The sequence below is a fragment of the Chelonoidis abingdonii genome, chromosome 2, assembly GCF_003597395.2.
Source record: "Chelonoidis abingdonii isolate Lonesome George chromosome 2, CheloAbing_2.0, whole genome shotgun sequence".
NCBI classification, from domain to species: Eukaryota; Metazoa; Chordata; order Testudines; family Testudinidae; genus Chelonoidis; species Chelonoidis abingdonii.
This window is the reverse complement of record NC_133770.1, coordinates 297,847,482-297,862,769: the sequence shown is the minus strand read 5'-3', so window position 1 is coordinate 297,862,769 and position 15,288 is coordinate 297,847,482. Positions and strand designations below refer to the sequence as shown.

The window sequence follows — 15,288 nt, the reverse complement described above, 5'->3', positions numbered from 1 at the left end:
AAGTACTTAAGCATATGCTTAATTGTAAGGGCACTGAGTAGCCTCCACTTGCTTAAAGTTAAGCATATGCCTGACAGCTTTGCTAGACTGCGGTGCAAATGGATCCATTTATTCCTTTAAAAAACAAAGTTTCTCTCAGGATTTCATCTCGTTTAGAATTCTTTGATGTCTTCAAGTAAATATTAAGATACTGTGGCTAAGCAGTTCCAGTTAAGTAGTAGTTGCAAGTCAAGAAAACCATTAGAAGAGGCAATAAATACACATTCAGAGGCAATTCGCAGCTATCTCAGTGTCTGGGTTCAGACCACTGCAGGAGGCGCTGGTATTCAGATTACAGAACACATGCACAAATTCACAGGTTAGCCACACTTCAAAAAGTTCCCTCAATACAGTCCTGGTGTAAAGTGCTCATTAGAGGAAAATGTTCACGTAATATACAGCAATCTTCCATTTCTAAAATACATAACGAGAACTGTTCCAAATATAAATACAATCAAATATCCAACAATCACAAACAAAATTGCCCTGTTTGGTTACATGGGCAAAGGGGACCTGAATTCCCTGAGCCCTGCTCTAAAGCAGATTGCAACACCTGGGTCATGCCTATGCTGGGACCATTTGTGTTTTTCCTGCCCTTCTAATGGTGTGTACCTATAAAGGGAGATTGTAGCACTGAATGGGCTCCAATGGATTTAGCGCTGCGTCCTCTAACCCTGCTCTGAATCCTGTTTACAAGGACCCTACCTGTGGAGTGTTACAGTCCCGGTTTTCCCAAGTGCAGATACTCAAAGGCTTCATCTCGACTAGGATTTCAAGGTTTGTTGTTAGCTAAGACATGACACGTTCTAATCGTCTAGCGTAGCTATTACCATGTGCCATATACACTGCTTTGTCTACACTAGGACCTTTTAGAAGGCATCAGGAAAGCTCTTAGCTAGCACCTTGAACCAACACTCCTAGGACTTTGTGTTAGTCACGATTTCAAAACACCGCACAACCCATTTGCAGCGATAGAGATAAGAAAAGCAGGGCCAGGGGATACTTTAGCACATGCACTGTGCTTTTCCTCTTCAAAGCACATCAGTGAACTATGGCAGTTCTCACCCCCACCCCTGGGAGATAGGGAGGTAGCATCTCCCTTTCACAGCTGAGTAATCCAGGACACAGAGAGATTGGTCACAGTAATTCAGTGGTACAACCACGATGGGAACGCAGGAGGCTCCTGGTCCTAACCTACTTCTCCTAAATACGCTTGGAATAACCCTGGTGATCACATTCATTCTGGCTAAAGATGGAGACAACATATGTATGTGGTGAAGCCTTATTTACGAGCAAACACCAAGTTAGCCTCCCTGCCATGGCACTGATGTATTTCCCTCCAGACATCCTAGGATAGGGTTGTTATTAATGAATATGCGGCTGGGGTCAGGGTTTTTTAAATAGTGCTAGTGTTAATGACTGAAGGCGTGTGGAGGCAGGGCTACTGCAAAGGATTGTGGGTACAGTGGAGACATCAGTACATCAGCCAGTGGGCGTGGATGTTTCAAATTCCTGGCGGGGAGGAGGATGTTAGATGTGCTGATGCCCCAGATCCCCTGCAGGTTGGGCTGCACCAAAGTTTTGTTTTCCTGATGTTACCAGTTTCAGGAAATAAAATTTTTTAGTGAAAGCAAACTCCCTTCTAAAGACCAAAAGGTGCCACTCCCCACTGTGCTGGGCTCTAGGTGCTACCCAGCTACCACAGAGCTCAGTGTACCACTGAGATCAGAGAGGGCTTTAACCAACGTAATGGGATTTCTGGGGGTCCTGTCCTAGCCAGCTGTTTGGCTTTTTTGTCTACCAAGCTGATGGCAATCTGGATCGGTCTCTTATCCGCAGAGGCATGAGCAGGAGAGCTGATGAGAATACAGCACTGCACAGGTCTATTGTAGTCTCGAGAAAAACAGGCAGGGAAAAACAATGTCTGGTTACTCATCCTTGGTATTGATTCCCAGGCCGCTTTCAGCTCTTAGCTTCTGGCTGCTGGCTTCATTGTAGCTGATCCAATGCTGCACCTCCTCTGGAAGTTCAGGGGAGTCCACCTGGAGGAAACAGAGGCAGGATAGATTGATTCAGGGTCCAGGTTTTACAGATTCCCTGCCAGCATCACATACAAGATAACTCAGTTGATCCCAAAATCACCATTAGTTCAGCAATATGCACCACTCCCCTTTCTGTCCACTACGTTTCCCCCAAGATTTTGGATATCATAGAATGGTAGGACTGGAAGGGACCGCGAGAGGTCATCTAGTCCAGTCCCCTGTACTCATGGCAGGACTAAGTATCAAGGACTAGTATATCCAGACCACTCTGATTTTGCGCCCTGTAAGACTGAAATAAGTTCTTTAACAAAAGAACACTCCAGGGCTAAAAATCTTACTTATTTTCTACTTGCTGCTCGTGTTTCTTAACTTTCCAACTCCCAAGCTAGGTCTGCTTTCCTCTCCTTACCAGTGATTGCAGCTCTAGTTAGAACATACAGATGCGTTCACTGGGTTACACAGCTCCACCTACCGTGAGCATCTCCAGAATCCAGCCCATCTCAGCCTGCATCTACTGCTGGCCCTCCAGAAACACGGGCAGCATTTCACAGCCTTTCTTTGCCAGGGTGTAGGCTGCTGCACATGGTAGGAGCTGCACCTACCACATGGCTTTAGTCCTATTGCAATAGTCCATTCTGGGCACAGTGCCATGGACAGAAGTGAGTTCAGTAGCCTCCGGTGCCTAGTGCTATGGGCCAGAATTTTTCAAAGCATAAGTAGAAGGGGTCTGGTTTTCAGAGGTGCTGATGGTCAGGGGGAGCTACAAAAACCCAGCACCGCGGAGAGTCAGCTCACTTCTGTTCAAGGGGCTGAATTCAGATTCTAGGGTCTGACTTGGGACACCCAAGCTTGGCAATTTTGGTCTGTCGTTTCTGTCGGCACCACATCGAGCTATCAACATCATCTTCAGCTAGTGAATACTGACTTCAGTGCTTGTTTACATCAGCTGAAGATCTGGTACGATTTTTCTCTCACTAGCAGAGTGATACTAAGCTTATGTCATTTTTCTATTAACCCGTTACTAATAAATCCCCTTCATCTACCTTTAAAAGCACAAAAAAGACAATAACTGAAACATTTCTCTTATAGAAAAGTCCTTTCCAATTGAATAGGGATTAAACTAATATGATTCTACAGCAACTGAATACGTTTATACGTAAATTCACATAAAAAACAACAGGATTTTATGGAGAACCACAGCCTATTAACATTGTGAAACTGGCTTAAATTCCTTAAATTTTTAAGGAAAGATGAGTATTCTCTAAACCAGTGTTTCTCAAACTTTTGTCCTGGTGACCCCCTTCACACAGAAAACTTATGAGTGCGACCCCCCCCTTTTAAATTAAAAACACTTTTTTATATATTATACTATTATAAATGCTGGAGGCAAAGTGGGGCTTGGGGGTGGAGGCTGACAGCTTGTGACCCCCCCACATAATAACCTTGTGACCCCCTGAGCGGGTCACGACCCCCATTTTGCGACCCCCACTCTAAATCCTCTACAATTTTCTGTAAGGGTGAAATTTATTTTTTCTTTAACAGGAATGTTGTCAGACTGAAAAAACTAAACAGAAAAAAAAAATCACACTCATCTGTAAATATGTCCTTAATCTTGTTGCAAAGCAACAGCCAAGATTCCTGGAACTGAGACATCAGTGAGAAATTCTTCTTTCTCTGTTATTCACTGTGTGCATCTGGGCAGCACTTTGCACAGGATCGACTCCTTCCCCTGTATAGTCAGGTAGTCAGTTCCCTTGGTTGTTTGCCCAGGTCTTTCACACAGCAGCACGGGAGAAACTTCTGGACTGATATACCATTAAAAAAGAATCCACTACAACACAGAACACATGGGTCCCAGCCAGAGGGATCAGACATCCTGATTTCATAGAAACAGTCCCAATATTTGGGGCTTTGTCTTACATAGGTGCCTATTATCCCCAGGACCGGCGCTAGGGGTTTGAGCGCCCTAGGCAGACAGCAATTTCGGCGCCTCATGCGCTGGTCCCACGGCTCCGGTGGAGCTGCCGCAGTGGTGCCTGCGGAGGGTCCGGTGCTCCGCGGCTCCGGTGGAGCTGCCACAGTCATGCCTGTGGGCGGTCCACTGGAGCCGCGCGAGGAGCCGATCGTCCGCAGGCATGACTGCAGCAGCTCCACCGGAGCCGCGGACCAGCAGACCCTCCGCAGGCACCACTGTGGCAGCTCCACCGGAGCTGCCTGCCGCCCCCTCCGGCAAAATGCCACCCATCAATTATTCTGGTGCCCTAGGCGATTGGCTAGGCTGCCTAAATGGTAGCGCCGGCCCTGATTATCCCCCACCCCCATCCCGATTTTTCACACTTGCTGTCTGGTCACCCTAGTCCCAGCTGATCACTGCATTCCTCCACTTTTCCATCACTGACTGAAGGCGATAGGACAGCGAGTCAGACCCATCGTATGCATTCAGAGACAGCCCAATTCTCACTTAACTAACCGTCCACACATCTACCGTAGGTATTTATCTGGCCCTGCAATGGGGTTTACAAACCCCATACTGAGCATAGGCAGAATGGCAGGGAACGCTTTCCCTGCTCCCAGCTATCACACTGAACACATCCTCGCTCAGCTGCCAGAATAGCCAGTCCTGGAGGCAGGTACCCACAGCTGTGATCCCTAAAGAAACAAGTCCAGCTATAAAGGAGGAAGAACAGAGAGGAAAAGACCTGCAACTGCCCCAATCCAGGCTGCCTCTAAGGCCAGGTCTACACTGCCACTTTAAGTCGGTTTAATGGCCGATATACCGATTTAACGCTGTATCCGTTCACACGACGTCGTCATTAATATCGAGTTAAACGGCTCCTTAAATCGATTTCGTAACTCCTCCCAAACGAGAGGAGTAGCGCTAAATTTGATAGAGATAACTCGGATTAGGGTTCATGTGGACGGAAATCGACGTTATTGGCCTCCGGGCGGCATCCCAGAGTGCAGCACTGACCGCTCTGGACAGCAATCTGAACTCGGATGCAGCGGGCAGGTAAACAGGAAAAGCCCCGCGAACTTTTGAATTACATTTCCTGCTTGCCCAGCGTGGAGCTCTTCAGCACGGCTGGCGATGCAGTCTTGAAATCGAAAAACGAGCTCCAGCATAGCCGTACGGGAGAATCACTAGAGTCGCATCGCTGTATGAGGGAGCCAAATCTGTTGTATCCAGGCTCCGTTACAGAACACGGAACTGCAAAAGCGTTTGGGAATAAAAAATCCCAGGATACCACAGCGCTGCGTGACAAGCGTAACGGAAGCCGAGACTCAAATGGCGCTCATGAAGGGAGGGACGGGGGTACTAGGATCCAAGCTATCCCACAGTCCACAGCAGTCTCTGAAAAGTATTTCTGCCTTCTTGGCTGACGTCCCAATCCTCCTGTAGGCTTCAAACACGTGTCTGGCATGTTCAGGGAACCGCTCCCTCAGATTTATTTCCCCCCACCACACGTGAAAAAAGGGATAAGTTGCTGTGCTCTGGGTTTTGCTCAATGCACTCGCCGAAAAAGCGCCAAGGTTGTCTGCTGCCTTCACAATAGGTGTGAGCTGTACCCAGCACACCGGGGCAGTGCTCTGCCATTCAGGACTTGTGCTCTCACACGGAAGTGGGAACTATGGGATAGCTGGGGACACAGCTACCCACCAGTGCACCGCTCCTGAAACGCTTGGTAGCTTTGGACATGGACGACAAACATATCGATTTCGGGATCCCACTGTGGACGCGCTAAACCGATTTTATTAGATCTGTTTTGTAATATCGGTTTAAGCTAATTCGAAATAATCGTGCAGTGTAGACGTACCCTAAGAAACTGACAAAGAGACATAAGAAGACTGCAAATGCTAGAGTTTGAGGGCTGATGAACGCAACCTAAATTGAGACTATGCGCTAGTCTAATTGTAAGGGATCAATTCAAACCGCCACAGAGAATGCCCCAAGAGCAGTTGACAGCCCCCTGTTAACATGGTATCTGAGCTTCTTACAACCTTTAATCTATTTCTCTTCCCCCTTACACCTGTGAGGTAGGACAGTGCTAATATCCCCATTGCACATATGGGGAACTGAGAGACTGACTGACACAAGGAGCCCATGCCAGAGCAGGAACTTGAGCCCAGGTCCTTAGTCCCAGGTAAGCATGCAACCCACTGTGCCAGCTTCCCTCCATGCTTGCAGCTGCAGCTGACTGGCTATCCTGGCTGCTGTATTACTCAGACCATGCTTTGGTGCCCAGATATTTCCTGTCTCCTTTTGACGGGTTAGTCCTATGACCACACTGCACATTGCTGGCTTTCACGACTCCTCGGAGGTACCCGGCTTTACCTTCTCCTGGCAGGGCTGCTGCTAATCACATGGTGCGAGCAAAGAGCACAACGCAGACAAAGCCGTGGTGGGCGCTGACAAAGTGCTGCTCCAGGGAGCAGGCATGGGCGTCCCAGTCCAGCAGGTGGGTGCATACGGCAAAGTGCTTAAGGAGGAGCATGGGGTGGTGGGGAAGGGAGCAGGAGGCACCCAGCATGGTGCTGCTCTGTAAGGGGCTGAGGGGTTGGAACATCCTGCAGCGGGACACGAATGAGTCTATGTTGGCCTTGTGTAGGTGGCGGGCATGCTTCATGCGTAGTGTGATATCCAAGTTGGAAAGCAGCACTAAGCCCTGGAAAAAGTGATGCCATAGCACAGGGGTCGGCAAACTTTTTGGCCCGAGGGCCACATTTAGGTATAAAAACTGTATGGTACACCATGAATGCTCATGGAATTAGGGGGGGCTCTCTCTGGGGGTGTGGCCTGGCCTCCCTGAGTGACACCTTTATTATATGTTTTTTATGATATGGAGATATGCTTACCTCACAGAGCTGGAAGGGACCTTTAAGTTGAGTCCCCTGCCTGCACAGTGGGACCAAGTACTGTCACTTACAGATTTTTGCCTCAGATCCCTAAATGGCCCCCTCAAGGACTGAACTTACAACCCTGGGTTTAGAGGGCCAATGGTCAAACCACTGAGCTATCCCTCCCCACCTGTCCCTGGTAATCTGAGGGACAATTGCTCCCTCATGGTTGGGACACTGCAGTAGCCTCTTGCCATTCTGATCTCTTCCCCAGCTCATGGGCCGTATAAGGCATTCGTTCCTTGAGATGGACACGTGGAGAAAGTCCTCTGATGGTACAGGCAGCCCTTCCTATGCAGGGGAAAGGGAGAAGTAGACACATGTGGAAGGGGTTGGGCCCCAGTGGAGAGGGGGAAGGACAGCAGCCCATCCCCCCAGCCCCAAGGGAAGGTAGTGACTCCTGAAGCTACATTAGCTGTTCCTTATGAGCACTGTGGGAGCCTTCGGGAAAGGAGGACAAGGGCCTGGAAGGAAGATGAGGTAAAGTCAACACTGCAGCTCCATTGGAGTGGTCCCTGTCACACAGATAGAGACACAGGGTTCCAGCACAGATGACCATGAGCATCCAGCAGTTTTCCACTCCTCCCACTCCCACCCAATATCCCCAGCTATGAGAATGGGAGGATGAGCCCCCTGCTCATTCCCCTGTGGGGAAGGGTAAGCTTCAAGATAGGGTGATCTGAGGAAATCAGTGATCCAACCCGTCACAGGCTACCCCAGTCATACTGGAAGGCACGTTTTGTATCCAATCTGTAAACATGCAAGAGACAATGATTGTCTCAAGGTAACACGATTCACCCCAGTCTGACTGGAGAGCAGATGGACACACCTACCCATCCGAATAGCAGCTTGGCAAGATGGGGCCTTTACACTGCATGCCCCCTTCCATGGGCTACCCCAAGCACCTGGTGCCTGCACTGGTGCCTAGAGCCGGCCCTGGCCCCAGCCCCCGGTCATTTTCGTTGCCCTCCACTGGACTATTTCCCAGTTTGTCCACAACCTTGCTGCAATGGGGGGCCCCAAACTGGACTCAATACTCTAGATGTGGCCTGACCAGCGCCGAATAGCGGGGAATAATCACGGGCAATGCTCCGACTAAGCATTTCTGGCCATCACCGTTTCCGGGTGGGTTGTGCCTCCCGCGGTGCCCGTTTCCCCGGGGCGTTGTTCTCCCCCCACCCAACCCGTTTATCCTGCCCCCGACAGGCCAGGCGCGGCCTCACCTGTTTCTGGCACAGGTGCTGCACCAGGCGCCCGGGGCTGCTGCCCACCACGTGCAGGCGGCAGAGCAGCAGGGCGCAGACGAAGCCCTGGCGGGGGCTCACGAACCGCTGCTCCAGGTAGAAGGCGCGGCTGTCCCAGCCCAGCAGGCGGGTGCGCACGGCGAAGCGCTCGAAGAGGCGCAGCGAGCGGCGGTGGCGGGCGCAGGAGGCGGCCAGCACCATGCTGCCCCCCAGGGCGCGCAGGGCGTCGAAGATGCCGCAGCGCGCCAGGTGGGCGCAGCGCGCCAGGTCGGCCTCGCGCAGGTAGCGGGAGTTGTTCATGTGCAGCAGCCAGTCCAGGTCGGAGGGCAGCACCAGGCCCGGCCAGCTCTGCTCCTGCAGCACGTCCCGCAGCCGGGGCTGCAGCCACTTGGCGTGCAGCACGGCCAGGGGCAGGCGCAGCAGGTACCAGGCGTCCAGCAGGCAGAACAACGCGGCCCCCGCGCCCAGCAGCAGCAGCAGCATCGCCGCAGCGAAGGAAGCGGGGACGCCCGGGTGCCGCCGCCTCCCGGCAGCACCTACAGAGCCGGGAAGGGGAGGGAGCGAGAAGCTGCCCGCCCCCGCCCTTTGTTCCGGCTCCGAGCCGCGGCTGCTTCCTCCCCTTCCTGCTCCGCAAGGCCCCGTTCAATCCGCCCCCCAGCCCAGCCCGTTTGCCCGGCGCCCTCTGCTCCACCCGCGAGCAATATGGGCCCGCACTGCAGCAGGCATCTCGCCCCACCCCGCCCTTCCTCCTGGCTGCTGCAGGCAGCCCGAGCTTCTCAGTGCACAAGGGCTACCACAAGCCCTGCTGTCCCCGTCTTGTCTCCGTGTATTGTATCCCCCTGCCCCAGTGTGGGCAGCCTTGGCCTCCGCCTGCCCCGGCTTCTCTCGGGTTCCTGCAACTCTGGCTCCCTGCTCAGTCCTCTCCCAGCCTCGCTCAGGTGCCTGGGAGCGCTGCAGGAGCCGCTCCCCTCCTTCCTTCCATCCCAGACTGTGCTCAGGATCTCCAGAGGCAGCTTGCGGGCTACAGCCAACCCGTCTGGGCACATGATTCAGCCAGGATCCTTAGGACATATCTAGGCTTGCCATTTAAAGCCGCAAAAGTCCCTTTTTGGTGCAAAACCCCTGGGAGCGTCTCACTCCGAAGTTTCCCTGCAAAAAGAAAACCACTTGCACGAGAGGCGTGTGGCTCTTACCGGTGATACTTTTGCGGCCATGTGCAAGTGAAGACACGCTCTTCCTGTTTACAGAGCTTTTAGCCTCCGCAAGGTATCCCAGGGTGCCTAGGTGGCCACTCTGGCCAGCAGTTCTGCTGCTCTGAGGCCAGTAAACAGACGTCCACCCCTCCCTCTGTAAAGCCCTGGGAACTTTGAAACTCCCCTTCCTGTTTTCTTTGCAAGTGCTCACTTATCATCTGGCCAGGTGACAATGGCTGCTCCAGGAAGCAAAGGATCCCCTGCTTGGAGCAATGCTGAGCTGCTGGAGCTGATCAGTGTTTAGGGAGAGGATGCTGTGCAGGGACCCAGAATGTGCCATGATCATCCCCCCTCTCTCTTCCCACAAGACCCATCCTCAAAATGGAGAGAGCTGCACTGTGGGATAGCTGCCCTCAGTGCTCTGCTCTCAGCGAGGATGGCAGTGCTGCAAATGTAAACACTCTTGAGGCCAGAGGAAGTAAGTGAGTACACAAACCAGCGCTTTTCTCTCACCGGTTCATTGTCACCGGTGAAACTGACAGCCCCCAAACTCTGCAAGTGTAGACAGAGCCTTAGACGAAGTCACCTTTCCAGGGCTTGCCCAGTGACTTGGGCTTCCTGAGCCAGGCTCCCTCTGCAGAGTGGCTGGCTGAGATTATAAAGCCGGAAGGGAGCCCTGGGATGGAGTCTGATCTGCTGCATTCACTTAGATGGAATGTTTGGGCCAAAGATCTTAACATAACCCAACAGTGTTCAGCAAGGGCTAGGATTAGAACACAGAGACCTCAGCCTGCTTAGTACCATGGCAAACCCACCACTGCATTTTTGTTTAACTTTTTTATTAGAGTCATAGAAAAACAAGAAAAAGGTCAAGCATTTGACATGGAAAGCATTAAGTCAGACTTTTAACTGCATCCCTTTTTCCTTTAGCGGGAGAGAGCTTTTAGAAGGAAAATCTCCCTTGTCTGACAGTATTTTTGATGCTATTCAAGATGTGATTGGGGAGAGTGGGGAAGAAATGGGCTGGGAGCTGTTGTTCAAATCCAATCTCATTTCCAAGAAGACAAAACAAGAGCAACACACACAAAAGGGGGGAGAAAAGAACAGCAAAGAGAGACAATGTAGCTTCTGTCTCTGGTGGTAACTCTCACATGCAACCTCAATGCTTACAAACAGGCCCAGCACAGGGGCTGATCAGCCGCTTTGAGACCTGGCAAACTCATGCCAGCATTGGGCTGTTTAGGGCAGTGCTTTTAGCCGCCTTTTTTGGGTGAGAGGCTTACAGAAGTGCTGCAAAATATGCCGTCTCGGCTAGCTAAGCCAGAAGGAAAAAAGAGAAGGATAGAAACAAGAAAAAAGCCAGGCAGGGAAGGAAGAGCACAAGGTGCGGGAGGGCAGAGACAAAGTCTCACATCCCAGGTGCTATTCAGGATTTAGTGGAAGCCGGTAGCGGTGGTAATGTCATCTGCACCCTCTCTCCGGCCCAGTCTGGCCAGGACATCTTTCAGGAGATGTGGGGGGCAAAGTTCACGCCAGTAGCCAGTGTTTCTGCCCTAAGTCTCTTTCTTAAGGACCCCAAAAGGTAGTGATGGGTGGAATAGCCCATTCCTATGTTATTTTATTCACCAATTAGGCCTAATATCTGACATACAAATTTTGGTTTATTAATTTTTGCTCCTCAATTCCTATAGTTTACCAGGCATGATCTTAACACAGCCCCTGAGTTCTATTGGTCGGCCTTTTTGTTTGGACTAGTTCAGTCTTTTTGTGCCTTTTCTCAGCAACATGGGTTGTTGGTGTTGTGACATCTTCGAAACGTTCACTTACTTTTTATAGCAGCGCTCACAATGAGGGTGAATTTGTAGGCCCATTGGTTACAACAGACTTCCTGCCTAAGACAGACCATAAGACTTCCCTGAATTTTTGAACTAAAGCAGATTTTTCAGATTTTTTTTTTTAAAAAACCCCAATCTTGATTGAAAAATTGCCAGTGATTCAGAATCAAGCATGACTCTTGGTAAATTGTTCCAATTACCCTCTGTAATTACCGCCCGCCCCGTTAAAAATTTGCACTTTATTGCCAAGTCTGAATTTGTCGAGATTGAAGTCCCAGCCATTGGATCTTGTTCAATCTTTGTCTGCTAGATTGAAATGCTCATTATCAAATTTTAGTTGCCTGTGGTGAGATTGTTGTTCCCCATTGGAGGGGGGCAGTCGGTCCCTGGGCAATGGTTTGGAACTGTACAGGAACAGGTTGCAGAGCTGGTGAATGTGACTTTGCTTGTTGGATCCTTCCACAAACCTGCCAGCCTGAACAATAGCCCCATTGGGAGTTCAGGGCCCCTGCCAGCTTCCCCCTCGTATAGACCGTGGCAAATAACTTTACATGTTCAGACAATACAATGTGGAGAATTCAGCTCTGCTCATGTCACCACTTCTGGCTTGGGATCTGCATCAAAAGACCAGAGAGATAATGCTGAACTCCAGTCTTTACAGTGTAGAAAGGGGAAATCGGGACCTTCTTTTAAAAAATAATAATGGTGAGGTTGGTCTGCTCTGGAATTTAGAGTTCAGACTCTCAGAGGTATGGGAAGGAAGAGGGCTTACCAGTCTGAAATGGAAGGGCAGCAGTAACCCAAGGACAAGACCTTGCTCTGCCTTAGGCAGTGTGCCCCCTCTAATGGCAATACTCAGCATTTTTCATCCCTAGATCTCAAAGCACTTTACAAAGCTGTGTCAACGAAGCTGTCTTCATGTTACAGCTGGGGAGACTGAGGCACGGAGCAATGAACCCATGACTTGAACAGGATTGCACACGGAGTCAGTGGCAGAGCCATGATGAGAGGGCAAGTCCTCTGCCCTCGCCACAAGCTCATGCTGTGCCCCCTTGTGGGACTCCAAACATATGGGCCCAAGCCAGGCCAAGTGCAAGGACCAGCTAGAGGCAGTGTGCAGCAGAGGACAGAGCAGACACCTTGCCCATTAGGTTTCTGGTCAGTTTCCATGTGCCGGAGTTCATGGGAGCGAAGCTGGATCTTATCCCGCATGGGAAGGTAACACAGAGGAAAGGCTGGTCAAAGTGAAACATTTATGACTGGAATTCAGGGCCTGCTGCCCAGACCTCCTTCCCTCATTTACGTGAGTCATCCTGTTGATTTCAACGGGGCAGCTCACACACCAAAGTCTTTGTCATGGGAATGAGAGTGGAGCACAGTTCAAATTCTCCTCCCTAGATGGGACAGAGCTAGGAATCCCTGGCAAGCCATTTCCAAAATGGATCCAGTTATGCTGGATCCAGTTTTACTGCAGAGGTGGGGCAAATGTGCCTCAGAAACATTTCTCAAGAGTCAGGGGCCAGATCCTCAGTGGGTCAGATCTTCAGCAGAGAACATGCTTCAATGGACTATGAAGACTGGATGTGGCCCAGTAATACATTTCCTTTTTATTTATTTTGGGGTGGGGGTGCAGGTGGAGGCAGGTGTTTGAAGTCTATTGGGAACTTGTCTGGATTTTAGTGCAATTGAAAGTAAATGCCTGAGATCACTATTTCACGTCAGGCAAAGGGCAGGCAGATTCCCTACTGGCTGCACCTGCAGCTCTGCTACCACCCCTTGTTTCTGACCTGACAACCCACCCTGCCCTTCCAACTCGGGGCCTCTCTCTTGAGCTGGGCAGCGGGATGTGCAGCCTAGAGGAACTCTCAGATGAGCCCTCAAGCTCCTTTCACTCATTGTCCTAAGCAGCATTTGAAAACAGTCCTCCTGGGGTTCAAAATAAAAGCGTGCTGAGAAAATGGGAAGTGGAAATTGATGCCCCCAGAGAACAGGAAATCGCTACGTTAAGCTATTTATGGGACAGGAAGCGGGTGACTGCAGTGCTTGGGAGCTGCGAGGAAGGAATCAAATGTGGCAAGATTGAGGTTAAATGCTAGATCCCCTGCACAAGAAAACAGGCTTTAGGTGAGAGTTGAGTTTGGGTAGTTCTTTGACCTGCCTGCCATGACCATGTCCTGCTCTTGCCCCATCCCCCAACACAGAACAGTGCCCACCCCCCACAGTCCCTGTTGCCTGACAACTCCTGCTATGCAGAATGGCCACGTCTCTCGCGTGTCCCCATCCCTGGAGGGGTGCAGCGGCAGGATGCAATCAGTGCTGAAGCAACATGTCCCCTTGATTAGCAGCTGGGAGCAGAGCACTGCCCAGGATTTCAAAGCTGAGTGGTTTTGAACTCCAATGGTTCATTAAATTCCCGGCATCAATCGAAGAAGCCACAGTTAACTGGAGAAATATCTCCCTCAAGTGTCTAACAGTTCCACGTGTTGGGCAGCTTGGCCAGAAGGACTTCTGCCTGAGACCCCACTGCGCTACAGCATGACCCTCAGGAGGGTCCAGAGAGCGGCAGCTGTGATTGCCATGGCATTGGCTGTCAGCTCTGGCACGCCGTCGGTATTGCACAGGTCGGTGCGACAGCACGAGTCAGGGTGGGACTCCCCGATTCCATCCGGGTCGGAGGGTATGCACATCTTAGCACAGGATTTGGAGACGGTGATGTTCCCGAAAAAGGGGTAACCTATAATGGATGGATTAGGAAAAACCGGGGAGAGAGAAATGGTGAAGGGAGGTTTATAGATTTAAGTTCTCCTTTATGCTAAGGCCACTTGACACTGCCTTGGAACTAGAAAGGGGCCTTAAAAGGGTAAACAAACTATATTCAAAGGAGCCTGAGTGCAAGCGGGAAAAAGGCTCATTGGCTTCAGTTAGTATCTATAATCCGGTGGTACTCACAATGTGCTAGTTGTTCTGTATGTGCATGTGAAGACACAGTCACTGTGCCAAAGTTAAATGGAATTCAGACCTAGGCACCAGCTGGTATTTCCGTCCTCTCCAGGGGCCTGATTCTGAGCTGATGCCCGTGTAAATTAAGGGAAAAGCCACTGCATATTATGATGGGGAACAACCATATGAGCAGTATTTAGTTTCTCCGATAATGGCACAGTGCAGACTATCAATTCAGAGGGTTCAGGAGACGCTACTGCAAAATTAGCACCGGCGCATTGTTATTCTTCTTTGTAAATGACCAGCGCCGGCCAAAGCTTCTGTGAAGCAAAGTGAACAAAGGGAGACCCGATCCCCACAAGCTAGAGAGGTAAGATCACCTGATATGTAGATAAAGCAAAGTAAGGAGAGAGAGCCCAGATTCTGGTGATTTACCACTAGGGTACAGTTAAATAGACTATTCTCTTTCTTCTGTAAATTTGAATTTGGACTTCTCCATCTGGGTTCCTCAAAGACAGCATAGGGGGGAATGCCACACTGGCTGGGGAAGCGGGTAGAAGGAAAAGAGAAGTTATAACCGAGTTACATCAGGGATGCATTTCCTTTGCCGTGTTTATTGTATTTGCTGTGATTGGATGAGACTTACCAGAGTCTACAGAATGCACAGTTGTCCTGCACGCGGTGTCGTTCTCAGAGCAGTTGCTGACCAAGGTGCATGCAGAGAGATCTGTCGGTTCTTTGCAGGTGTAGCATCGCAAGGACTGGGCTGTCAAGAGGAACAAAATAGCAGTTGCTGAGTATGGCTCTGCTTTTTTTTGTCAGCTTTGGAGAACCTGCAATTGTGCTAAATGGCTGTTTAGAACACCAGATTCCCTCCCGCCCAGGGTGTGTTGAGATTGGCAACTCTAGATTTAATCCTGAGTGGAGCGCAGGAGCTGGTCCAAGAGGTAACTATAGCAGGACCACTTGGAAATAGTGACCATAATACAATAACATTCAACATCCCTGTGGTGGGAAGAACACCTCAACAGCCCACCACTGTGGCATTTAATTTCAAAAGGGGGAACTATACAAAAATGAGGGGGTTAGTTAAACAAAA

The 15,288-nt window shown here is 50.4% G+C and overlaps 2 protein-coding genes across 2 annotated transcripts in view; both read right to left on the bottom strand.

The window, feature by feature from the left end:
• Positions 1–354: 354 nt before the first annotated feature.
• On the bottom strand, positions 355–8,769 carry THEM6 (thioesterase superfamily member 6). Its single transcript, XM_032763253.2, has 2 exons — positions 8,201–8,769; positions 355–2,081 (listed from the first exon to the last, which is right to left on the bottom strand). The coding sequence occupies exons 1-2, from the start codon at positions 8,702–8,704 to the stop codon at positions 1,968–1,970; spliced, it is 618 nt and encodes a 205-aa protein (XP_032619144.1). The 5' UTR covers positions 8,705–8,769; the 3' UTR covers positions 355–1,967.
• Positions 8,770–13,777: 5,008 nt separating this feature from the next.
• Positions 13,778–15,288, bottom strand: part of LOC116815139 (ly6/PLAUR domain-containing protein 2-like) — a 7,797-nt gene continuing 6,286 nt past the window's right edge. Inside the window, exons 2-3 of the mRNA XM_032763228.2 lie at positions 14,836–14,955; positions 13,778–13,983 (exon numbers count right to left, since the gene is read on the bottom strand). Of these exons, the coding sequence (XP_032619119.1) occupies positions 13,778–13,983; positions 14,836–14,955 (326 nt within the window). The remainder of the gene's footprint in view (positions 13,984–14,835; positions 14,956–15,288) is intronic.

Bases quoted from the DNA above. Each gene is read 5' to 3' on its own strand.
- THEM6 (XM_032763253.2), bottom strand. From the start codon at position 8,704: ATGCTGCTGCTGCTGCTGGGCGCGGGGGCCGCGTTGTTCTGCCTGCTG. The intron at 2,082-8,200 runs GTGAGGCCGCGC...TGTTTCCTCCAG, and splicing joins AGCACCTGTGCCAGAAACAG to GTGGACTCCCCTGAACTTCC.